This window comes from Centroberyx affinis, unplaced genomic scaffold (assembly GCF_046629955.1).
Source record: "Centroberyx affinis isolate AG114_WGS23_722 - 3 ecotype Tasmania unplaced genomic scaffold, CSIRO-AGI_Caff_v1 ptg001020l_1, whole genome shotgun sequence".
Taxonomy (NCBI): domain Eukaryota; kingdom Metazoa; phylum Chordata; class Actinopteri; order Beryciformes; family Berycidae; genus Centroberyx; species Centroberyx affinis.
Window position 1 is genome coordinate 2,919 of NW_027279580.1, and position 27,006 is coordinate 29,924.

A 27,006-nucleotide genomic window follows, 5' to 3' on the forward strand; every position below is an offset into this window, starting at 1 on the left:
TATATATGTGTGTTTGCACTATTAACAGAGGGAGGGGGGTGTAAGTCGAAGAGGGGGGGGCACAAGGTGACAACTTCATAAGCGGCGATTGGGTTCGGTCGGAAAAAGCCAAAAGCGGCACGAACGCCCGACTCACCTTTCACAGTGTGAGGTGTGAGGGGACTGTGCGGCCCCGGGGGCCCCGGGGGGCCCGGGCTGACCGACCGGATTGTCCCGTGGTATTTCAGACACAGCAGAAGACTGAGACGGCCTGTTAAACTCCTGCTGACTTAGCCTCTGGCCGCCCGCCAGGCTTCCCCCCCCTATAACCGCTCACTGATAACACACACAAATGGAAAGCACCGAGCTTTTCCCCTCCTTCCCTTCGCCCTCCTCCTCCCACCTCATTCTAATCTTCCCCCTCCGTTCCTCCGTGTCTCCCTCCCTCCCTCTCTTTTTTTTTTTCTTTCTAATTCATCCTCTCTATATCTCATTATCTCCTAGGGGGGGCAGGCCCACCGCCGCAGCGACCTTATAACACTTCGCTGATAGGACGTAAATGAAATGGAGAGTGGCCCCCGTGTCACCGTGACCAAACCCTCCTTTCATCCTTCCCTCCCTCCCTCTCCCCATCCTCCTCCCCCTCCTCTCTCGACTGTTACTAATTCGCTCTGTCTCTCATCACCTCCTTCTCGCTCGTCCTGGTTTCCTGCTCCATTTCAAGAGTGTCACCAGTGTAATACGAGAATGTCTCTGTGTTCCCTCCCTGCTCTCTAGCGACCTTGTTTTTAACCTTGTCCCCCTCTCTTTCCTTCCCTTGTCTCTCTCTCTCTCTCTCTCTCTCTCTCTCTCTCTCTGTCCATATCTTCTTCCCCATTCATTTTTCTCATCTCCAGCAGCCAAGATGGCAATGACCAGCATCCTCAACGCTGACGACATCAAGAAAGCTCTAGACGCATTTTCAGGTAAAGTACTTGGTTGATCGTGGATAAATCACACGATTGCAGAACTTTAGACTGTCCAACGCCTCACTTGTGATTTGGTCATATTGTATAGTGCTGATCTGAGACCAGTCTGCCCCCTACATCAGAGTGAAGTCCATTTTCTCATGTGATCTGAGCAGTGAACCTAGATCAGTGCTCCTATACTTAGAACTGGAATGAATGAATAAATGAATGAAGTACAGGGTTCCCACACATCTTTGACAATTAAATTCCAAAACCTCTCCATAACTTCATACCAAATTTTCATAACTGCATTACTGTGGTGTGACATTGAAAAATTTACTGTAGACTACAACTTGAGGAATGACATCTTCCTTTAAATGCAACCTTTACATTTATTTAATACTTTGTAGTGCAAAAAAGAAAATGTAAGCCAAAAACTCCTCCTTTCTAAGGAATACAGATGCCCAACATCAATCATGTTTTGCTTTACGGGGCAATGTTTTGAATTTTGCATGGCATAACCTGAAACTGTCTGCTTGTACTTCTAATATTAACAATTTGCCTTGGTCACTTAGAGAATAGACCGGAATCGCACAACAAAGTCTCACAGCAAACTTTTAATTTGCATTTTCTCAAATTACTCCTGTCATTTTTATTTTAGAGTTTTAAAAATGTTGAATTTAGTATATAAAATGTCATGACTTTTCCACAAGTTGATATTTTACAATTTTCCAAAACATTTCCGGGCCTGGAAAACATTCTATAGCATATATATAACATATATAATTCTATATATAAGTCTATATATGTGTGTTTGTGTGTGTATTTAGACAGACAGAGGAGGGAGGCAGAGCTCTGACCCAGAACTGATAGGACCTCTGGCAAACACATGTTCTCTATCTATAACTATCAAGCTGTTAGGAGGCTTCTAATATGAGGCTCATGACAATTAACTTTTACCCTGCGGGCCTCCTCATTCACATCCACACAGAATGAGCCTCAGTAATGAAACAACTTTCAGCAAACTTTCAGAATTGTTTCGTCACACACCCCCACTGACTGTGTGTGTGTGTGTGTGTGCGCTTACGCATGTGTTTGTGGGTTTTATCTACCATATGTTGGAGACTCTAAGTGTTTGCAGTATGCTGACATTGTGTTTGGTTTCACATGTGTATCTGTGTGTGTGTGTGTGTGTGTGTGTGTGTGTGTGTGTGCAGCTGCTGATTCATTCGATCATTACAAGTTCTTTGAGATGGTGGGTCTGAAGGCCAAGTCTGCTGAAGATGTGAAGAAGGCCTTCCTGGTGCTGGACGCTGACAACAGCGGCTTCATAGAGGAGGAGGAGCTCAAGTGAGACACACACACACATCCCAATACACAATACACACATATGCAATTTAAGTATTCTGTGACACAGGCCTGTTCTGCTCTCTTTTCTTTGCTCAGATTCGTCCTGAAGGGATTCGCCAAAGATGGCAGGGACCTGACAGACAAAGAAACCAAAGCATTTTTAAATGCAGCCGACAAGGATGGAGACGGCAAGATTGGAGTCGACGGTAAACACCAACATCGGATTCCATTAGTGGGAGTGTCAAAAGATCACACACACAAACGCAAATGCAGAGAGCAAGTCCCACACTTCCACACGCACATAAACAAAGACACAAGCAGAGACACAGACTATCTTCATTTATCTGTGTTTCTAGTCTCTGTCTGTATCTCAGGACGTGATCACACCAGGTTTCTTCTTTTGTCTCGGAAAGTTGACTTCCAATTCCAGGCAAACCAGGGCTTGTAAACAAAAGTTACATGAGCTCACAAGTAGCTTGTTTATTGGGCGGACTGTTGGTAACCTGTAGAGATGGGTCGATTCATTGGTTCAGTGTCTGTGGTTGGACTGCGGTCTATACAGTTCTAGATGAGCCAACACTCTTGTAAACACAAAGCGAGCGTTCAGGACAAAGACAGTTGTTTTCTGCCTAGCTTGGCAATGACTTCAATGCTGGCTGTGTGCCTCATCATCCACAGTCTCAGCAAACTCACAAATTCTCAGACTTCCTTGTTCATTCATTGTCATCTTTACAAAACACCCAAACAACGTACTGTAGCACTTAAGCGCAACTGTACGATTTGTTCAGCAGTTCAGTTGCTAGTGTATGGGTTAGTAGCACAGTTGCTGAGTCGACATCTTTCTTTTGGACTGAAAGAAACATTCAGTTGCTAAATCAGACTGAGCAAAAGAAACGGTACGGACATGACTGATTCATTTTGGTTCAATGGTTCAGTTGATCAGAAGTTAGTAGATAACGTAGGCAGCGCCTCCTTTTGGTCAAAAGACACGGTAAATGTGAGTCGGTCAAAACAAATCCAATCCAATTCCGGTAACTTTAGCTAAGCATGATGGACTTGTGTGTTCTCTTTGCCTTAATTTACCTTTTCTACCTTTACACGTGAAGAAATAGCTGCGTATGAGCATCAGCCCAAACTGTTTTGTTACCCTAGACTTTCCAAGCATGAGGAACCGCTGGCTATCAGATGTCAACATCCTTCTCCTTATACCCATAAATCCTTGCATTTTTTGGGTATTGCATTTATTGGTTCAGATTCCGTTCTCACTCCGAACAAACCGCACCGCAGTTTGCTTGGAAGAGGACAGATACCCGCATTTTCAGATGGTCCACGGTTATTTGGTGCCGACCGAGAGAAACTGGCATTGTCCACCGGCCGAAAAGAACCGAGTTCGAATAAACCTCTCCGAACATTGCTTGGTGTGAACATGCTCAGATACCCATGTGTAGACAGACAGATAGGAAGGGAAAACACCCAGAGACGCCTGAACACTGACGTTCATTTCTCTTCCCTCTCTTGCAGAGTTCACGGCCCTGGTGAAGGAGTGAACCGTCGCCTATCCTGACTGACTATAGCGCTCCGAGACCACCTCCCTCCGCACCCTGATACTCGCTGACCCCCCCCCCCCACCCCCTCACCCCCTAACTCCACCCTCCTACCCCCCACCACCCCCCAGCCCACCAGACTGCAGCCGATCCCCGCCACACGCGCTCCTCTTCCCTCGCCCCCCCCCCCCCCCCCCCCACTGCTCTCTTCACTTCTGCCCTAGAGGAAGGGGGTTGTGGTGTGTCCCCTCTCGAAATACCTGCCCCCCCACACACACACACACACTCACACCTTCCAATACACCCCCCCCCCTCCCCTCCAACTGCCGTCACCCTATTTATTTTATCCTTTTTATACAAACCGTATGTGTTTCTGTTCATGTATAGATATCAAACTTGCCTGCTGCAAGGCTGAACCTCACGTTTTAAAGTATAATGTAGATATTTACAGAAGATGAAAAACATAAGAGAAAGCCCCGCATTTCCTTCTTTTATTAGACTTCACCCTCTCTTTACCTCCCCCCTCTTTCTTCTCTCACTCCTTCCCCTCTTTCTTTCCCGCTGCCCCCTTTTTTCCTGTTTTTTTTTTCCTCTTCTCTATCTATTTCACTTCTGGCACGGTTTCCCCCCCCTTCTTGCCTTTCCTCCCCTCTGTCCCTTCCACACCTTAACTTCATCCATCCATCCAACCATCCATCCATCTATCCATCCCTCTCTCCTCTGGTAATGAGCTGTTGTAAAACACACCAAAAGAAGAAAGAGGTCAAGCTGTGAAAGAACAAAATAAAAAGACAAAAATGCCTCAAGAACACCGACTCACACCGACTCCTCTGTTAATCCCTTTTTCTTTGATGTAATTCTCTTATCTGATTTTACTCTGTCCCTCTCTCCTTCTTCCCTTCTTTCTCCCCTTCTCTCTTTCACTGTCAGCTGAAGTCTTATTAAGCAGAGCAACTGTGGCATATCTTGAAAGCAGCCTAATAATGTAATATGAAAGGCAAAGAGGAGTTGAAGCCTAGAGCTGAGTCTTCAAGAAGGCCAAGATGGTTCCTCAATTCATTTGTTAGTATTTGTTAGCATTGACCTTGCCATCTGAGCAGTGACAGGCAAACAAGAGACGGCATATAAAAGCAGCCTATTCTATTTCACAGGGAACACGTTCTGCCAGCGTTTGCTTTCAACCCTGTTTTGCATTTCATATTACATTATGAATGAAACTTCAGAGACAGAGAAAAGGAGGCGGAGGCCGTGTTAGTACACTTGCCAGAAGAGTCTTTATTCAGAGCCGCCGTGCTAGTTCTACACAACCGCACTGTCGAGCCATTAGCAGAACTGGATTCACACTGAGGTTCAATTTGGGTTAAGTATCCCCAGTGGAGGACCCAAACTGGCAACCCTGGGATCCTCATCTTCTTTAGTAGGCCATTTTACTGCCTGAGCAAATAAACACAGATCTGCAGTGTGTTTCACTGCAGGCACCGGCGCAGAACGGTTCAGTTCAGCGTCGCTCAAGCTCACAACTTGTCCAAACAAGCTGCTTATGGTGATTGGCATTCATAAAAAAAAAAGGAAATGGTGAATTGATATGAATTACATCCTATATAACATGCAAGATTAAGTGTGATTTGAAAGTACTGAACAATAAGCCCTGATAACATCATGTAATTAAGCCATGTAGCAACTACTAATGAAATAACTGACTGAACATGTAATAAATTTTCAAAATCTACTAAAATGTCCCGTTAATACGCATATATTACAATAACTGATGATAAGAGGTGTAACATTTTTAAAAGATGATGTAGTGATAATATTGTTTAATTGAGTTGTTACATTGTTCTTATTGCTATTGTTATTTATTAAAATAATAATTATTATTACAATTATTATTACATCATCAGTTAAAAATATGTTACCTGCGTAATGAAGTAATAATCACTGATGTTGTTTATCCATTAATGTTTTTATTGCATTTGGCTAATCTAGTCCAGATATTTTATGACATTTTCATTTTTATTACATTATCCGTGAGTTATTACATTATCAGTTACTCCAAAACACTTTCAAAGAGACATTTTTATACAATTATTTTTTCGTAATGGATTTGATTCAGTAGAGTGCAGAGACATGGCAGAGATACAAAAAAAAAAAACATAATTGATGATGCTATCAAATAATCAAGCAGCTATATTCTGGCATTAAGTATCCGTCCCTGAGCTTTATATGATATTGTAGACTATGAGAGCATACAGACACTGATACAATACAAGGACATGAATCAGCAGAATTGGAGTGCTTAGCATTGCTTCCTAATATATACACTTATACAGATCAGAGACAATAGGCATAAACATTTATTGCTGAAAGACAATATCTGATTCATCAAAATGTCATCTCAAGGTTTCAGCAGTTCAGAGTAGGAGCACTGATTTAAGATCAGTTGAGCCTTTGAGATCAATATGATTGAGATGGTAACCTGGTCAATGACTTAAAACAGTGAACATATTAGTTTGTGTAAACGCATTAGTATAACAAACTTATTCATTTTCTTTTTTTTGAATTTTTACATGTCATCTCACAGAACAGACAAGTCAATATAGACGACGTCAATTAAAGACTAGAAACAATATGAATTGAAGTTAAGATTTGGTTTACCAAGATCTAAAAATATATGTGGGCCAGTACTAGTGCGTACCCCACTAGTGTTTTATTTCCTTGTTATGTCCTCTTTGCCCCACTTCTGTGTCATCACCGATGTACACGTGGCGCCGATCTGTCATTGGTCAACGTGGGGCTTCAGCTTAACCGTGGCAAAAGGGTTGGTACCCCTATACAACAGAAAGAGCAAGAGAGAGAAGAGGAGAGAGAGTGAATGAGGGAAGGAGAGACAAAGACAGAGACATACAGGAGAAAACCAATATGGGAAAACGCTCTGGCCCCCGAACGATGTCCATGAGCCTGACAGTAGAGGTTATGGATAAAACAACGGTGAAATTTCAGAGACGTAACTGCTGCGTTTCCAACTGTACGAGCATCATCTAGCAAACTGTTCACCTGAAGTGAGAGCAACAGCTACCATTGCCAAACGGCCATACCGAAATGGTTTTCAGCACTAGACTGCACTTCAAACTCTGATGAAAGCAATTCCATGCCATTTAGATCGCTGCCCCCATCAGTTTCTCTCTGATTTAATGGCTTCATTATCTACTTCAAAAATATCATTGGCTTCTGTGGAAGAGAACATGATTTCACAACATGTCTGCGGTCTCAAAGCATAACTGTTCATGTTATAACACACAAACTGGATGTGGAGTATTCTTACTTTGGGAAGAGCTCCGGTCGAGATCCATGTGGTTCTGATCTCTATAGAAGAGTATGAGAAATGGAGAAAGGTTAGTGAGGGTCAGTCGTAACCACACACATTAGACGCATGCATCCTAATCTGTTCCTCTGTAATCTGTTTGTTCATGGTGCGTATGAAAAATTGAGGACTGGACTTCAAAATGCAGTATAGCCGATTTGGTAAAACATGTCACTTGAAGTTAATCCCTCAATGACTCTTAAACACGGAAGATCCAGTCAGTAAAAGTGACACTTAAAGGGGCATTAAGCAATCTGTGAGCTTTATCGACCTCTATTGGTGACCAGTGGGAATTGCAACAACTTTGATAGAGCTGATCTCCTCCTACACAAGCCTCTGACACGGCCTCCGCTCCATATGCTGTTTTCACTATAAGAGATGAGTGAGCTAGCTAACTACAGCAGAGATCCAACAGAAAAGATGTGAAAAGATAATATATCACCATGTAAAATGCTCTAATAATAATAGTGCTTTGTCATTTGCTTCATTGACTTGAGAATGAGGCTTTTTAGCCGGCGTAGCTGAAATGTCTTGTGACACCTTTCGCTCATAACACCGTCCTCTATTACTGAGCGGTGGAAATGAGAGTACGAGGGGGGAGGAGAATGGCCGCTTCTTGAAACTACAATGGGCCGCAGGGAGGATATTTATGGCCATTTTGTGCTATGGAGCAGTAAAAATCTGACTTATTGCCCCTTTAAAATCACCTACTATCTTTTCAAAAGTAGCATCATTTGTTTTTATATTATAAACTCAACCATTTTGTAAAGTAAAGTGTGATTTTTTTCCTCAACAATTTTTTTTTCCAATTTGTACCACTTAAAACATGTCAGGATATCTATCTAAACATTTCACAGTATAAGAGAGGCCTTTTTTCTTGAGCTCCTGCCTGCCAGAACCTCAAGAAAGGCAATTCACACCACTACAGGCTTCAAACCACTAAGGAGAAAAAAGGCATTGATGGCATTATCACACAGCAAAACCCTACAGGTGACATATAGTACCGGAACCTATTTCTCAAATAGGTCTTCAGTGTAATAATCTCCCACACAAGTTCAAGATCTTCATTCAGAAGATCTAAAATCATGCAACAACACAAGCAGGCAGGCACACACACACACACACACACACACACACACACACACACAACCTCCTCGCCCCTACACCATCAGCAGCTGGAGCTTCCTCCCTGCATCCACCAGAAAGCGGGTTGTGGCGTCATTGAGAACAGCACCTTGCCACAGTGCCCCTGCTGGAAATACCACATATGTCTTATAAGGGCATTTACATCACATTACCCATATGTCATCATCACTCCATCATCATTAACAACATCTTCAATGGAGAAAAAGTAAAAGTTCTCAGTATATTTACAGCTATTACGATGACTCAGTTTTCCATACCTCGTTCTTTATTTCTCAGCTGACGAGAATAAACTTCAATTATCCCAAGTAAGCGATTCATAGCGATGTCTTTGTCCCTGCTTTCGTTAATGTGGCATTGAACTAATTCCACTGCAGCTCCCTCTTGAGGATAATTAAGCTATTTCAAATACTGATATGATAAAGCAACATAATAAACATCAGCTTGTTAAAACACCAGAGAAGGATGAGAGCAACGTGCAACCAGTAGACCAAGATCATTTAGACACATTTCAGCGTCTGTTCATAGACTGTGGGATAAAATATTGATTGAGGGTTAGTTGATAGATAGATTGATTGATTGACTCCTTGATTGCCATACCTTGTTGTCTGAGTTAGACTCCGCCCTTCTGTCATTGGTGGGCGTGATGGTCGCATCTCTAAGTGTTTATTGGAAGACAGAGAGGACGGTGGCGGCGGGGGAGGGGGCGGGGCTCCGCGGTAGTTTCTGCCTCCTGGTTGGTCCAGCAGGTCATTCATGCTGCTGCTGCTTCGAAGACCACCACCGAAGCCACTGAAATCACACAAATATTGAAATTTGTTTTCTTTGAAGTACAGTATCACTTGATGTCACAGCTCCATTGCCTTATGAAATGCCTTTTGCCTTCCATATGTAGAGAATATTCCGTTATATTCATTTAGAGCACAAAAAGCATGAGCTAAAGCGACTTATTCGGTTATATATGGTTTACATGAAATTTCACATCAAACACTCATTGTTTCATAAGTTTAGTGCGACTGATTTACATTTACATTGCCATTTTAAACATTTAAATATGGCACACATCCAGAGCGGCTTGGAAGAGTTTTAGTTTAACCTCATTGCTGTTCCTCTCAGCAATGGGTCACCCAAATATCTGAAATAGTTCATGCTATTATTCCAGGCCTGGGTTTAATGTTGACCCTGTTTTTAGCCTGTTTGTCTCCTAAAGCAATGGGATAGCTTGGGGAGGCAGCTAAATACATTCTAGGGTAGGTGTGGAAAGCCGGCAGTCAAAACCCATTACAGGTCGAGTCTTTGGTTGGAAATACTTCTTCTTCTTCTTATTCATACTTGAAAAACATACATATATGTGTGTAAGAGAATCCATAGAGAAGAGTCTACAGGAATTAGGAGCCTCAAGAAAATTTGCAATCGAATGCCTTATTCATTACATTATTATTCAGACAATGAAGACACTAGTCTTGCATCCTATTGGAAATCCTGTCTTTTGCCTTCTTCTCTGGCATGGCACTGCTCTTCAGCGCCCTTCTTATTTGTCTGTAATTCCCTCTTTAATGTGACACTTCGTATTTTCACTGTGAGAGGCGACAATAAAATTTCCTAACAGCCCGGTGGTTGGCATGGCAATAAAGATCGAGCCGTAAATCTCAAATCCCTTTTTATTAGATGTTTACCTGGAGCCGGTCGGTCTTGGAGTGTCATCCGTCGCTTCCACATAGGCAGCCGGGAACCATCCCTGCCTGCGGAGGAGGGGGGGGGGGGGGGGGGGGGAATGAATGGTGACAACAGTGGATGGGGTGGGAAGGTGAGAAAGAGGGTGAAAGGTGCACATATTCACAAGTCTAGGCTGAAGACTTAAGAGTGATCAGGCCTTTCGACAGGATCCCTGAGGCTGTGGAACGACCTGTCCGGTGAGATCAGGCAAGTCCTCCTTGGAAAAACTTTTAAAAAAACACACTTTTCTTTTTCTTCTTTCTTCTTTGTTGCTCACATTGTTATTTATCGCTCAAATTTTTTTATCTTGCACACACACACACACACACACAGAACATCTTCCCTCACCGTGAGCTGCTGTCAGCCATGCCGTACAGCCAGCCGTTCCGGGGCTGGGGGACCAGCAGGGTGATCGTGTCTCCCCGGCCGAAGGGCAGCAGGGTGGGGTGGGAGGCTCCAGGCTGGTGGGCTACCAAGGCCCTCACGGTCCTTCCTCCACCTCCACCTCCACGGACTCCGACACAGAGCTGGAGCAGAGAGTGGCGTCTCTGGGAGACGGGGCTGAGGGGTGACGAATGGAACCGAGACATAGGCGGAATAGTTTAGTTATAGTTTAGTGTTGATTTTAAAATGTCTATTGCAACATGTCTGTTTTTGATACATCACCATGCACTCTATCTATTTTTACTCTAGATATGAAAGCAAATAATTAGACAGACTTTGTGCAGAGGGAAGAGCAGATAAGGAGGTACAGTAGAAAAGTGTATGAAGTGCAAAAATGCAGCGAGAGAGGGAGAGAAGGGCGAGGGAGGGAGAGAGAAACAGAGATAAAAGGCTTAAAGGATGATAAGGCGGGTGGTAAAGTGAAGGCAATATGGACAGTGATGCACAGGAGGAGACAGTATGGGCAGCAAATGATTTACACGTGAGGATGAATTTTGCAGAATTTCCAAAATGAGATATCCACTATATGAAAAATGTTGGATGATTGTCATGATGAAAGCAAAAATCACTATCACATAATATTATTGAATTTATTAGAAATCTTGAGTCCTTTAATAACAAATTGTTGACATTTTGGATGTTATCAACTGTGTTCATAAATGCTGAGCAATGATTATCAAGTGACATCTCTTCTCAAAATGGATATAGCGTTTTGGAATGAAGCCCTTCATTATTGATTGATATATTGATATATATTGATATTGAACGCCCACCTCTAGATGGCACTCTCCCAAGAGGCTGCTCCTCTCTGCCCCTCCATCTCTCCTCCTCCCTCATCCCCACCTGTACAACCAACAACACACAGCACATCGCATTTCATGGTCCAGCCGACCTGACAATCACTGCCATGCCCAGTGATCTGTATGGTGTAACGTTCATGACTCTTGCAGACCCCGGGAAGAATCGCTGTCACGAGGGTAATAACTTGTCGGCATCTGAATAAACAATAAACAACAATAGCCAGCCACTCAGTCGGTTTGTCAGCTTGTCTGTCAATTTCACTGCTGCCCCAAAGTGAGTCCAGCTTTCTCTAGACAGAGAGCTTGCTTACTGGGCAATTAGTGAGAAACTATGTCTCTCAATGAATTGGAGCATTGGACCCTCTTCTCTCTTGCAGCCCCTCTTCATGATGTAGACTGATAAGACGGGTGTATTTTTACATAAAGATCTTGCCTAGTGCAGCTTTAGTTCTCAGGTCAAACTGTCTGTCTTGTTCCATCCATCCATCCATCCATCCAAACACACCCACCCACCCATCCATCCATCCATCCATCCATCCACAGACACACACACACACCCATCCATCCACCCACCCACCCATCCATCCATTCATCCATCCACACACACACACACACACACCCATCCATCCATCCATCCACCCACCCACCCATCCATACATCCACCCATCTATCCACACACCCACCCATCCATCCATCCATCCATCCATCCCACACCCACCCACCCATCCATCCACCCATCCATCCATCCACACACACACGCACACACGCGCACACACACACACACACCCATCCATCCACACACCCACCCATCCATCCATTCATCCATCCCACACACACACACACACACACACACACACTCATCAATCCATCCATCCATCCATCCATCCACCCATCTACACACACACACACACACACACACACACACACATCTATCATCCATCCATCCATCCATCCACACACACAGACACACACACACACACACACACACACATCCATCCATCCATCCATCCATCCATCCATCCATCCACACGCACGCACGCACGCACGCACGCACACACACACACACACACACACACACACACACACACACACACACACACACACACATACATCCATCCATCCATCCAGTCACCCATCTCTTCAGCTAGGCCATCAGCCACAGCAGCTGCCTCCAGGGGATAACTACAGTATAAGCAAAGATAAATCCCACATCAAACCAAAACAAACAGAGCCCATGTTAATCCCCTGATAGTTATTACAGTGGGATCTGGGATCTGTGGGGTTCATTGGCATGTCACCTCCCAATGAGGGACAGACTGAAGCCGATGGATTTTTATCTCAGGGGGGCTTTGTTCAGTGCATTTGAATAGTAATTGCAGATTTCAGACAAAGAACCATATAGATTCAGTTGTCAAATGATTTTAATCCCAATATCTTAAAATGGAGAGTTGTGTACATTCATACTCAAAGACATTAGAGACTGTGTATTTTCAGATATGTAATATTCACAGTCATTTGAAATGACTATGCAACTGCAGGTAGAATCTATTCAAAACATTTGAACACAGACTCAGATAGATATTTCCCTGAAAGCTCCAGTTAAAGAAAGGCAAATGTTGTATTACAGACAATACCTTTCCTCAATAGGGTGATGCTTTTAGATGCTGTTATAAACAATGTGGTATCCCATAATTGTTTGCACCACCCAGTTATACAGAGGAAGGCCACAGGAGCTGGTATCTATTCATCTCTGTGGCTGTGTTTGGACAGAACATAATTAGCTTTATAGCCTTATCACAATTACATGCTTTTTCTTTCCTTCCATGCCATACAATCTCTCCTAATCTTTGTCTTTCCATTCCACGCCAGAGCTCTTATCTTCCTCCATATGGCTCAGAACCTTTCCTATAACAGAATTATGCCTCTTGCCTGAGGTGTATTTTTCTTCTATGGCTTCAAATGAAAGGAGGCCCTGACCAGCAGAGGGCACCATAGCAGCAAAAATCAATATTTGAATCATTCACTTTGACTTTCCTACAACAGATATTTTTCATAATAGCAGAGAAAGTAAAACAAATCTTACCTAACCTTTGTTTTTGTACTCTTTCACTATAGGTTGCATCCTCCTGAATAAAGTTCAGTTCGGTTCAGTTCCTTTAAATGAAATTAGGTTTCCCACCACCGGCATTTTTTGAGAGTTTCAACCGTTTTAGATTATGTTTTCCATTTCATAAGATCTCACCCAATCTTTGTCAATCTCCATTATACCAATTGGCTCAGTCCCTTCCCCTAAGAAAGGGGATTATCTCTCTCACTGGCAGCATATTGCTGGGAATTTCAATAGATTCAAATGCAATGAGGCCCCTAGCCCAAAAGAACTGCTTAAATAATTCACTTTTCCTGTAGTAAACTCAATGCCATTCTTCTGAAATGTATTGTTTTGTGAGTCATGGTTTTGGATGAACCTTCCCCTGAACTCACCATGTTGTCCAGACTGGTGGGCTGTCTGGCCTCGGGTCCTCTGGTGGCGTTCACCTCCTCTTTCCAGCCATTAGCCCTCTGCTGGAGAGCATCCCCTGTCTGCCACACACACACACACACACACACAAATATGCATAGACATTGACATGCACAGTAAGTAAGTAAGAAGTAAGTAAGTAAAAATTGGTGTTATTCATGAAGGAACCAAAGAAGGAAGATAACCGCACACTCATGCCGATGCCATCAGTTATCTTCCTTCTTTGGTTTCAGCTTATTCCCATAGCCAGCACCTCCCTCATTGGTGTGTATTTTTTGTTTCCTCATTGGATTTATTTATGATGGAGAGAATGAACTGCGTGGCTGCTCATTTCCAAGAAGTATGTACCTTACATATTAGGGTCAATTAGTAGCTGTAAATAATTCTCAGTGTTTGTTTTAGCTCGCTCTAGTGCCAGCTGGGTGGGGTTTACTGCACAGCGACACGTCAGATTGTGTCAGATAAGCTGTCAGTAATAGAAAAATGCTTAAGTGGGTCAGTGGCTTTTTGTAGTGTGGAAGACCATAGTTCAAACAGAGGACCCAGGTTCAAGCCCCCTGTATTGGCAACTGCTCTGCTGAAGACACTGAATCCCAACCAGCTCCAGGTAGGCAACTGTTCAACTGACTGAACAACTGCTGTCCAGTTCAGTTGACCCTTCATGTGGAGGCAGATAAGCAAAAAGAGAATTTCCCTACAGGGAGACCAATAAAGTATCAAACACGTGTTTTCAAGGACTTTCCCGTGAATTACTGTACTGTGTTATCTGACAAACCCAACCCGCCTGGCACCTAAGGAAGCCAAAACAAACCATAAAATAATATTTGCCAAATTGCTATTGGAAGCGGGTGTGGCACCTTGTTCATGAGGGAGACTATGGACTGTGTGAGGCCGCAGTGTTTCTCAGCCAGGAAGCGGTATCGCCTCTCCTCCTCCTTCAGAGCCTCGTCGTGGCTCTCCCTGAGGAAATGCACATACTCACTGCCATCCTGAGGACACACACACACACACAGTAGGTCTGTACATGGGTGCACTGAAGGAATGCATCTATCTATCTATCTATCTATAGACACATGCAAACTCTCTCTCTCTCCCTCTCTCTCTCTCACTCACACACACACACACACACACACACACACATACCTGGTTAGCTCCTCTCCTCAGCTGTCTCTCCAGAGCTGTTGCCTGGCTGCGGACCTCCATCTCATAGCGCCTCCTGCTGCCCTGTATGACAGAGTACAACTTCTTATCATTTTCTGCACATTACACTTTTTATACACTTTCCTATAAAAGTACACACATACTCTATTGAATTATAACCAGTATAAGTGGGGTAACAAGAGCTGTTAGAGCAATTTCATGTTTATTTTTTAAAATCTCATAAGAATTCCTAGGCTGCTAATGCGAACTGTCCATGGATGCATTTTGATTCATTAATATACCAGATAACTCACTACAGGGCCACAATGACTATTCCCAGGTCAGTAAATATACCCAACAAAATGTATTGTCACTAACTTTACTTTTAATTCCTGAAATAATTGTCTGATAAGTGATCATTCTGGAAGAGTTCCCTTTGGCCCTCACTCACTGATATGTAGTCTTTGTCCAGTCTAATGTTATCGTCCATCTCGTGAAGAACTTCTGTGCTGAATCGGTGGAACTAGAACGAGATACACAAAATCAGACAATCGGACAAACACATCAGACAATGAAGTACAACACATTTATAAAGCATATAAAGAGTGTTGGTGTAACCTACAACTCCCTCCAGCTCCATGGTGAGTCTCCTTTGGCTCTCAGAGATCTGGATCAGGATGTCCCCTAAAACACAATGGTACATTATATGTTATGTTTCATTATATTACTGGAGGAATATAAAAGTATATATGCAATATGATAGAATCTCTCTCTATTCGTCTCTGTCTGCCATCTTTCTCACTCATGCACACACACACACACACACATAATCTCTCACCAGCTCGATTCCCAGGTTGAAAAACATGACAAGCCTTTGCCCCATATAAATTGCTGCAGCTACTGTGTGTGACATGCAGGATTATCACGATTAATATCTAAACCTGTTAATGGCACACAGACACAGATATGCTCTTCGGAACGCATGCAAATCACACATACTGTACACACACACACACACACACACATAAAGGGTACACACATGCATCCCACACACAGGCCCACATACTGTAATTCCAACTGCTTTCAATCACATGACACAGTGTTGAAAACCCATGTAAATATAGATAATCCATGGCTATCTGCATTGTTTTGTAAAATCAGGACCTAAATATCTGTCTGATATCTGTTAAAAACACTTTCCAAAGATGTTTTATTTGAATTTTTACCATGCCATAATATCATATTGTTCAAATTTTATGCTAGTTTGGGTTAACATGGCTTGCTGGGATTCACTGCCTCGCCAAAGAAACCCAACCACCGTACAGTAAGAGTACACTAAAGGCAGAGCTTGGACTATCTTCAACTCCAGCCACCAAGCCTTACATGAGTCCGTTTTAGAGTGGCTGGGTTAAGTGAGCAGAGCAAGGCCCACTGCCTGTCATCCTCTATTATTCATGTTCCCCGCTGGCACCTGATACCCACACCTGCTCCGGCAATACTAACGTCTCCACGCTTCAACTCATAAGATATGCGCTCAAACATGCAGTGTGTGGCAACTCAGCTTTAAAATTCATATGTTTTCAACCATTCGCTTGTCAAAAAAAAAAGCACTCACTTCAGGGCTTTTCCTGCTGCTGTAGGAGTGTGTTTACTCCCAGACAGAGTTGACACTACAAAGGCTAATGGATTTTTGGAGTCCAATTAAAGGCAAATGAACCATCAGTTGAAGGGGTAAACAAATATTCTATCTATTTCCTTGTGTGGTTTTGAAAATCTAACAACGCTGGTTTTCGTGGAGGGACATTTTAAAAGCTTTGATATTTCAATCCTACAATTCGAAACAAAATTGACTGCAGCTTGGCCTTTCTAGTGTGAAACCATATTGCACTTGAATGCCACCTGATCCATATTCTCGCAGCCCTAACTTCTCTCACCGAGGCTCGGGTTACTGCAAAGCTTTTGAAGATCGGTTTGAAGTTTTGTTTTTACTTTCACTTTTGAGGCCAGCGGTCCGACTACTCCAAACCTATTTTAGGTGAGATTTGATGTATATTGGTGTGGCATCTGGGATGGGAAAGTTCAGCTTCTATGCACATGAGTTAAAGCCTCATCTAGATTATTTGAGGCCATCTGTCAAGAAACAAAGCGGGTCCTTTCAGGTGAGCCCAAGATGACAACAGCTCTGATATGTGTTAATGAGCTCGGGTCCCAGGGTGTGACAAGGGGCTGGTGAAGATAATTAGTCTAAGCTAGAGTTCAACACAAACTATAAATACATTTGACTTGACTTGAACCAAATACAGAGAAATTTTTTCAGTCTGAGCCACAGGTATACACACAGCCACAGGTATACACATCGAAAAGCATGAGTCACAAATGAGGAAAATGCCGCCTGCAGGGTAAACTTTGCTCCTGATGTTCCGGTGAAGGACACAGAGTTTGATTAGGTTAATAACAGGCCATAAACACAGAAGAGAAAGAAAAAAACACCTACATCCTGGACCGTGGGCAGCAATATCCTCTTTGTTTTTCCATTTAGTGTGTTTGCTTTGTTTCGAAATCACTAGATATGCGCACACACACACACACACACACAGCACCAGGATCTTACCTATGGAGCGTGAGGTCGTGGTGTGAAACGCCTGCTCTCCAATCTTGGCAAGTGCGTTGAAGTAGGCCTCACTTGTTAGAGCAAGAGCTGAAGTACACACACACACACACACATACACACACACACACACACACACACACACACACACATTGAATTGCAAATTTAGTTAATGCAATTCACTCCCCAGACATAGAAGTCTAAGCATGTAAACAGACACATTAGTTCAAAAGTATTTCACAGACATCTTGCTTACCCCCATTCTAAGAAATGAATCTATCAATCATTCAAATGGTAGTGCCCATTACCATACACACACACATAACACTCTGTCTTATTATGGAAATAGGCTGACTGTTTAGTGATAAATCAATGGCAGGAAGTCACAGTAAAGCCACAACTTTCTTGATTTGCAAAGTAAATGCTTCTCCTTACTGTCATTGGTATCTCATTGCATTTTGAGCACCTGCTATAGCTGTACTGTCCTGAACTACTTCTACTATGTTGCTGATCACTTTAAAAGCAGGTTTGACCCCTAGTTTAACCCCTTATTAACATGAACATTAGATCCCTGAGCACTTAAGACTAAAGGAGGCCAACTCTTTGGATTTTGTTCAGAATCAGTGTTGTCTTTTAAATCACTTCTAGACCTATTTCTATAGATGTGCTTTTATGTAAAGATGTTTCTTTTTCTGCTATTTCTTCTTTGTTTGTGCCTCTGTCATCCTCTTTCCTTGTTTAGCTGTGGGTCTATGTCCTTCGCTTGTCTTAAGTGTGTAAAAGTGTAAAATTTGTTTTTTAAAAGTGTTATGCCAAGAGTTATTCTTATTAGTAGTAGTAATAGTAGTAGTATAGCTTAATGCTAAAGAAGAAGGCTATTGTATTATTTCCTATCAATGCTCAATGGAAGTGCACATTCATGTGACAGATTACTGGCTGAGAAAAACTATTCTCTCTCAATTTTGACCAGAAGATGCCGCAAATTCATCAAAACTCCACTGTCCAAGGTCGTAGAGATAGAAATCTCATATTTCAATGGAGAAAACCAGTGGGATTCCTCTTTAAGGATGGATAGGGTGAGAGCGAACAGCATCCACAAGTACTACCTGCTTGAAAAATGGACACCCATACTGCAATAGAGTTTTTATTTTCACGGGGAAGCTGAGTCAGCACGATCTAAACGATCTGAAGTCTTGTAGTGTAGACTTCAGCTGCTCCTGGCTGGAGCTCATCAACATGTCATGAAGTTACAGCTGCACTCTGGACACAGGGAGGGAAATTATGCTTTCTGTGCAGGTGGTGATGTGAGACTTCATAATCTAGCCTTTATGTCTCCAGGGTTCTTGGTGCAGCAGTGCTCATATGAGCCAGTTGCTGCTGATGTAGCGCTAGTGCTCTTGCATACATTAACCACATCAAATGTATAGAAAATGTATGTAAAATTGCCTCTATAGCTGCATTTTAAAGACCTATCACAGAAAAATAATTGCACAGTGACTGGCAATGATTATTGTGTGGATAAGTGTAAGACAGAATTAGATTGAGATTCAAATTAGAGGTTTAATGCTGGCTCTGGAATGACCACCTCACCTCTCAACCAACACAGGTCTTATAAATACCCGAAATTGTAATTCCCCACTTCTGTGTATGGAAATGAAGTACAACTGTGGCCCCCGGCTCGCCTGTTGACAGCGTAGAGATAACAACCTCTGCCAGCTGGGGTTACAAGGGGTCCCATAATCAAGGCCATAACACCACCAGGATATTCCCAAAGCAAATGGACTTTGGAATAAGGTCATCAGTTCTAGTGGAACAGAGTCCCGGGAGCGGCCATATCCTCTATTTATAGCACACATAAAGTTAGGTGTGTGAAATTCACACACAGGCAGGCTTATGCTACATAAAACATTTAGATGACTTAAAACCGAGACATGCCCCATAGCACTTTGTACTCTTTCTTTCTTTCTTTCTTTCTTTCTTTCTTTCTTTTCTCTATCTTACCCTGGAAAGCCTGGATGTAGCTGTTGCCCAGTGAGACCAGTTTCTGCAGGCTTGGGTTGAACTGATCCATCAGGCTCTGTTTGGAAAACACACACACACACACACACACACACACACACACACACACACACACACACACACAGAGAGAGAGAGTTGAACTTTGACAGTTAGAGAAACTTAAAGTGAGCACTCAACCTAAAGGAGAATTCGCTAGATTCTTCTCAGACATTTTGATCAATATTTATGAATATGAACAAACTCTCCCTCCAAACTCTAGAATCCAGAGACCCACAGCTCTAATGGTGTTATCAAGTAGGCTAATGGAAATGCTTAATGTATGGGATGCTGACCTTGTGAAATCATAGCATGTTTGTATGGAAGAAATTACATTCAAAAGATATTCCATATTCTCCAAAAACAGTTCCAGAAAGTGTCTCTTCATGAAATCACAGATAGAAGTTTTTCACCTAGATAGGACAGGCTAATGTCACCAGTAGAAGGCCTCCTCACAGAACAAGTCCGCAGGCTTTTTTGCACCCATGTGTCTCACAGGTCAGCTGGTGGTCTTACTTTACCTGTCTGCCGGTCACTTACCGAGTAAATCCCCAAGGTAGAGCGATGCAGCTGATCACTATTCATCCCCGCCATGCTCATATCTAGAATAGTCCAACCGGCAATGAAACCTTGAGAGGCTTTGGGGGGTCTTAAATCATCCAGCAAATGCAACAAAGACTGTCTGAGAGAAATGAGAGCGGAGGTTATGGTGGTGGACTGAGTCGAGGAGAGGAGTGAGCGCAATGTGCCGGTAACCGACACCGTGCCCCGAGAAAGACCGGAGTAAATAATTAAACAAGGCAGAACCATAAAAAACACTGACATATGCTGTAAACCCTGAGTGTTTGTGTGTGTGTGTGTGTGTGTGTGTGTGTGTGTGTGTGTTTGCCACACATTATGATTTATTAAAGGCTATAACGGAGACCTGCCTTCGCACAACATTTTACTGAATAATAAAACACATTAACAATTAAAAGATAAACGACAACATAAAAAGACAAAAGGATATCATTTTTTATTGGTGTGCACTGTTTAATGGAGTGTAATGCAGGCTCTTACATTATCAACCATAATGGCACCACAGTAGCCTGTTTCAGTGGAGAAATCATTGGTATTCACACCATTGGCTGCTTTGGAACAATTCACCTTACAGTGGCTTTATTTCATTGTATTAACCTGTGTGTTGATCTATGGAAAAGTACTTTAAATACATAATAATACTTTTTTTTACTACTTATTGTACTTTGTACTTTTAAATACGTTCTAATGCATAATGCACTTTAAAATATGTAACAACACAATGTAAGAACAAAGTGTGCAGACATACATGTATTTCAATGTGTAAATGTGTATTGGACAAAAAGAGGTCCATACTGCCCAAGGGCACTGGAACACAAATTGCTTTTAATAGCTTTTCCATCGGCTCAGTATTCTATGCATTTCAAATTTAACGATATCTTCTCACTAATGTGCTCATTTGAATGAGCTGGCCCATATAAAATTTCTCTGGGATGATTCACCGCTGAGAGAAAGCCCTTATAGTATATTGGTTTTTCAAGCACTGGGTCCAAATGTGGGTCACAGAGAGATAAAAAGGTGCCCAAGTGATTCTGGACAAACTACAGTATATTCCCACTTTAAGGGATTCAGTATTGTATTAAAAATTGCAAACAAAAAAATCATGAAAAAGATTTCCAAATTTAATAGCTCACAATAATAATTAATATAGTTAATAGTTAGTTAATAGTTCACAGCTAATTGTGAGAGAACACAATTAGAGCCAGGATGAGAACATTGGATATTTTCCTTGGTAAATTTTAGTCATTGCTGCATTTTCTTTAATAAAATGGTGGAACGCTTTATTTTACAGCACACTAGTTTGTAATTATGGGGTACTAATAAAATAACAATACTGTAGTTACAGGGTAACAAAACAAGAAATAGGCTATGGGAATTAAGTGGTAACAATTTTTTAATTATGAGAGATTTATAAGGTAGTTATGGTGTAACTATTTTCATAATTACTGCATACATAAAAAATAATTACAGGGTACAATAACGTAATTAGGGGGGACTAAACAAATGTTATCGGTGCTTAGATGTTAATGCGCTGGGAAAAGGCCATTGTAAAGTGCCACCCATGATTCTATTAACTACATGGGTTGATGCAGGTTGTTCTGGAAAAAATAAATTCTACACCTGAAAAGCTGGATTGAAGATGAATAACTTTTCTTTTTATTTTCCTAAAGTATCCCCTCAGATGTGATAGTAGGTAATAGTAATAGGTAATAGTAATATATAGTAGTAGTAGGTCGTAGTAAGATTAGAATGAGCTAACCTGTGGCTTAAAACAATGAAAGTGCAATTGGAATTAGCAATTAAATGGATGTTTTCCACATGAAAAATACGGTATCTTAATAGAAATTCCAAATATTCAGTTATTTGTTTTTTAATCATGTTTAGGTTATAAACCATATACAAAGTGAGACATCTCTGTCATCAAAGTTTACTGGAGCCTGAGCTTCATCTGATGACTCATAATGCAGCAGGACAGAATGCAGCAGAGTTCATAGAATTTAGAATGTCAGTGTCATAAAGACAGACTGACCTGAACACAGACTCAGTCTCACAGTTTCATCTCTGATCGCTGTTCACCTGCACATGAGACAGAAAACTCACGTTGCATTAATCTAGAGAAACATCATCAATATCTTTCAGAAAGGAAAACATGGAGAGTGATTCCCATCTTGGTAAGCCACATGTATTTATATTTTTATTATTTAACAGAAAAAGATTAGTACAGAGGATTTTACTGAACAGACAAACGAGAGACAAACAGTCAGGATAGACTAGTTGTTTGTGTTGAAGGATTTACATTTGTGTCCAGTTCTTCCTTAGTTTGATTTACATTGTAAACTCACAGTTAGATTTGTTGTTGAAACAAAACTATGATGAAAGGCATAAGATGAAGGTTCACAAGCGAACCTGAGGACGCAACAAGTGAATTGCATTGTTCGCTCCTTAAGCCTATGTTGGCAACAAAGTCTAACAGTGTGCGGTTGGATAATTCCTTTATATGGAATATGATGAAGCATGTTGACCTTGAATGAAGCTCCATCAGGTGGCCTTATGGTTATTTGATCATTAAGATGTTGCCATTGCATTTCTTTCAGCATCCATGCAAATGGTCGCTCGACTCAATGCCCTTAATGACGATCGCCATGAAAACATCAACTGCATGTTTACGAAAGTCCTGAATAAGGAACCGTACCTTTATGCTGAAGCCTCTAGTTTCTCTGGAGTTCCTGCTGAGCTCGACTGTGACCTTTCACCTCAGTCTGCTGTTGGTCTCGGCTCCAAACCTGCTTTTGGATTTGAGAGCCTCAATATATGGGAACCAATAGTCAGCACAGCTTCATCAGCATACAAACTTCTCTTGGATTTGGACAAAGGAGACCTTCCTCCCACAGAGAGAGAGTCTCCTCTCATGACCGAGGACACAGCGTTAGGTAATGCTGGAGCATCCATCCACCCAGCTCAGCATGTTGAGGCTCAGTCCAACCTGCTCCGCCTTGTTGAGGCTCCAGTGACTGATGACTTCAAACTCATTGAGAGACTGAGTCAGCTTCAGCGCTCCCCCTTTGGTTTTGACGATGACTACCACCTGGAGGCAGTTGGAAAGAGATACCTCTATGCTCCCCCATGTGACACATCTGGATTTGTGGCTGACTGCTGCTCACCCTGTGGATCCACTCTGGGCTGCCTGGATAAGTGGGAGCCACTGGTCAAATCCCACTTTGACTTGGAGAAGGAGGGATTTGGTGAGGAGCTCCTCTACACTTCATCACATCTCTCTAGATGTGCAGTTGACTGCTCCCCACAGCATGGGCCGACTCTGGACCAGCTTGACAAATGGGAACCTGTTGTCAGCAGCACTGATTCTCACCTGATGCAGTTCCTCTCAGTCCTCCTGGAGGAGGAGGAACTTGATCAAAATCACATGAATGCTTCCTCAACAGTGAGTTCTACATTTATGGCTGCCTGTGCTGCACACCATGCCCCAACTCAAGATCTTCTTGATAAATGGGAGCCAATCGTCAAAGCTGATTCTAAACTGATGTTGTTCCTTCAAGACTTGGAGAAGAAGGAAGAACGAAGTCCTTTTATCATCAAGTGGGAAACGTTCAACTCTTGTGTACAGACTGAGGCCGCTGCTGAAAGCTCTGTCACCGTCCTGCATCAACCTGAATGTTGTGAGGGAACAGAAGTCTCTGTCCTCTCTGCTGGACCTGACAATAACTCCACCTCAGAGGAGGCTCTCCCTGTCTCTCTGGCTGAATACATCCTGATTCACCTGCTTCAGGAGTCCCAGGATCCAGACATCCAGGTTGAGGTCAAAGCTCCACCAAGCCTTGTGGTTGAAACTGTAAAGGACACCAAGGATCTGTCCGGTCTGATCCTGGAAAAGACACTTTCACCCGTCCAACTGGTCAAACCTACAGGACCTCAGAGTTCCAGTGCCAAAGACAGCCTGTTGACAAAACCAAAGAAGAAGAAGCGTGGCTTCTTTTCTTGGCTATCCCGCATATTCCGGAGGAAGAACAAGAAATCTGCAACAGCAGAGACTCCGCTCCATCAGACCGGCCAGACAGAAGCAGATGAGCCAAAGGCCTGCTTGACTGCCCTCTCACCTGCAGTCCACTTCTGAACCCCTGTCATCTTCCTGTCCACTTTACACAAATGAACAACTGAATCATTTTATTTGAATACATTTATTTGCACCCTACTGTTACAGTGTTTCTTCAAAACACACCTTTATTCATGCAATTATGGGTAACCTGTAGCCTAAAGTAGTGAAAGTGTATTAGTAAATATATGTTGGCCATGAACAGTTTCTTTACCTCTGACAATATAATCAAATTTATTCTAAATGTGTCTGTTTTTCCACTTGTTTTCTGTAAAAAACTGTAATCCTAAAGTAAGTACAAGCTTGCTCCACAGTAAATACAGTTTAACAGAAAGTCACATATGTCCATCTAGTAATCGATGTTAGGAGAGGAGACCCTAGACCAGCTGTTTGATGACATTTCTGTAACAATATAGCATACACAAAAAATATGGAACTTCATTGAACTTACGAGAGCTTTATTGAATGTAACATACAGTAGGTTGAGATGTAATATCAAATATGTCAATTCTATAATAGAAAATGTTAAATAAAAACCTTTATAATCCTTTTATAAAACAATTTAGGGTGAAATGCTCCATAACTACAGGAAACGAGCACCGATAACATTTGTTAAGTCCCCTCTAATTACATTATTGTACCCTGTAATTATTTTTTAAGTATGCAGTAATTACAAAAATAGTTACACAATAACTACCTCATAAATCTGTCATAATTACAAAATTGTTACCCCTTAATTCCCAAACTTCTTGTTTTGTTACCCTGTAACTACAGCATTGTTATTTTATTAGTACCCCATAATTACAAACTAGTTACACCGTAATTAGCGGGCTGAAAAATAAAGCATTACCTAAAAGGGTAATTCAAATCAGACCACCAAAAGAAAAATAATTCTCATCAAAACAGAGTATGCCATGGTTATTTCCTAATGTTTATATTACCCAAATAGCAATGAGCAAATGGTTTTCAACCATAATTATTGTGAAGTATTTGAAATTATGTGCAGTGAGCACAGACAGAGAGGGAGGGGGGCCTCCACCAGGCCTGATCAAAACCACAGATTGATAAAGAGAAAATCATTGATTTCCTTCTTAACTTCAATCATCATATTTCTACCTCAGGCCCAACACTCTGCCCTGCTTTCTCCAGGCACTGTAGACCCATAACTCTTATGGATTTATTCACATTATTATACTGTAGATTTTTTCTCTGACACATCGGAGTCAGTGAACTCCCCATGAACCCCCAGCAGATAGGTGCAGATGTCAGCTGACCTCCTCCAGCTCACTGTTGATTTATTCCATTTGAAACCAGGGCCAACTGGATGCATAGCATAGATAGTGTGGACTGATATAAAATGTAATGATGAGCTGCACTAGCACACAGTATATCTTCATAGACACTAACCTATGATAATGATGATGACGATGATGACGATGATGATGATAATGGTGATGATGATGATGATGACGATGACGATGATGGTGATGATGATACTATGAATAGGTACTCTGTCATGAATGAGAAACATGGTGTATAAGACCAAGAGGCAGCAACACTCCAGCAGTTGATGCACTGTAAAATTCTATTCTATTCTATTCTATTGATTGAGGATTTTGCCCTTTGATACTAGTAAGCAGGTTACAGCAGGTTTATAATGGAAAATCCAAAGTGAGAGAATGCTCTATGCCATTCTATTCTATTCATGTGGGCTTTACCCGTTGGCCCAGATGTTATCATAAACTCTTTGTTAAAACCTGAAATCATGTTCTAAGTAGAGTGTAGCAGGGCTGCACAGGGAAAACCCTTTGTGAACCCTTTAGTTCATATCAGTTAATTGTTTATGAGCTTTGGTCAAATTGCAGGCTGAACTTCAGAGAGAGAGAGAGAGAGAGAGAGAGAGACAGACAGACAGACAGACAGAGAGACTTTCGATTTAATGAAACATCTCACAACAAAACAGAGCACATAACTAAAATCAAATTAAAAACTCACTACACAAACAACAACAACAGTATTGCCAGTTCTAGCAGTCCTCACAGGTGCAATCAACTTTTAATACAGACAGTCAGAGCCTCTTCTCCCACTGTACCATATTGCATTGTGCAGCCCCCAAACATTCATAAATGACCAATATCATTCCTGAGAGAAACATAGACATATTCCACTCTAATATATGTAGAGACCCTTTCAGCATAGCTACAGGGTCTGTAGCACCAAAAGCCCTCACCTTGTCCCTGCAGGTCAGCCCAGTGGCAAAACCTGGGCAAACAGAAAATTCAGCAACACACATACTGCCTTTTCACATACAGAATACACAGAAGCAGGAATGAAGATCTTCACACAGAAAACCTCCACCAGCAGGACCAGACAGAGGTCCCTCCCATACCCACAGTCCTGGCACTGGTCTACACCCTCCACACTGTATGACTCAGCAGGCTCCAGGCCCTCGGGACAGATGGATGGAAACCTGAGAGACCCGCAGTGTTCTCCTCCTCCGGGTCCATCAGGAAAAGCTGACGGCAGATGAGACTGTCTCTCCAGCAGATGTTAGTCCTGCATAACAGTTTCTGAGCTGGTTGGAGCCAGAAGGGGGAGGCAGAGAGAGAGAGGAGAGACGGTGACACACACAGACACACACAAACACACACAAAGACACACACAAACACACACAAAGACAAATATTGCCTTAATTTTAGCGGGCCAGCTGGCTG

The 27,006-nt window shown here is 42.2% G+C and overlaps 2 protein-coding genes across 2 annotated transcripts; one reads left to right on the forward strand and one right to left on the reverse strand.

The window, feature by feature from the left end:
• The first annotated feature begins 883 nt into the window (after positions 1-883).
• LOC139646917 (parvalbumin-7-like) lies at positions 884-3,823 on the forward strand. The gene is made up of 4 exons (XM_071522708.1): positions 884-944; positions 2,144-2,276; positions 2,373-2,482; positions 3,798-3,823. The coding sequence occupies exons 1-4, from the start codon at positions 884-886 to the stop codon at positions 3,821-3,823; spliced, it is 330 nt and encodes a 109-aa protein (XP_071378809.1).
• Positions 3,824-5,853: 2,030 nt separating this feature from the next.
• baiap2l2a (BAR/IMD domain containing adaptor protein 2 like 2a) lies at positions 5,854-20,199 on the reverse strand. The gene is given in 15 exon segments (XM_071522721.1): positions 5,854-6,648; positions 7,143-7,181; positions 8,994-9,116; positions 10,001-10,066; positions 10,389-10,546; positions 10,549-10,601; positions 11,258-11,327; positions 13,766-13,864; positions 14,660-14,791; positions 14,946-15,026; positions 15,394-15,465; positions 15,565-15,626; positions 17,554-17,640; positions 19,552-19,627; positions 20,146-20,199. Coding segments are annotated over 15 exon segments (1,224 nt in total). The 3' UTR covers positions 5,854-6,596.
• Positions 20,200-27,006: the final 6,807 nt, after the last annotated feature.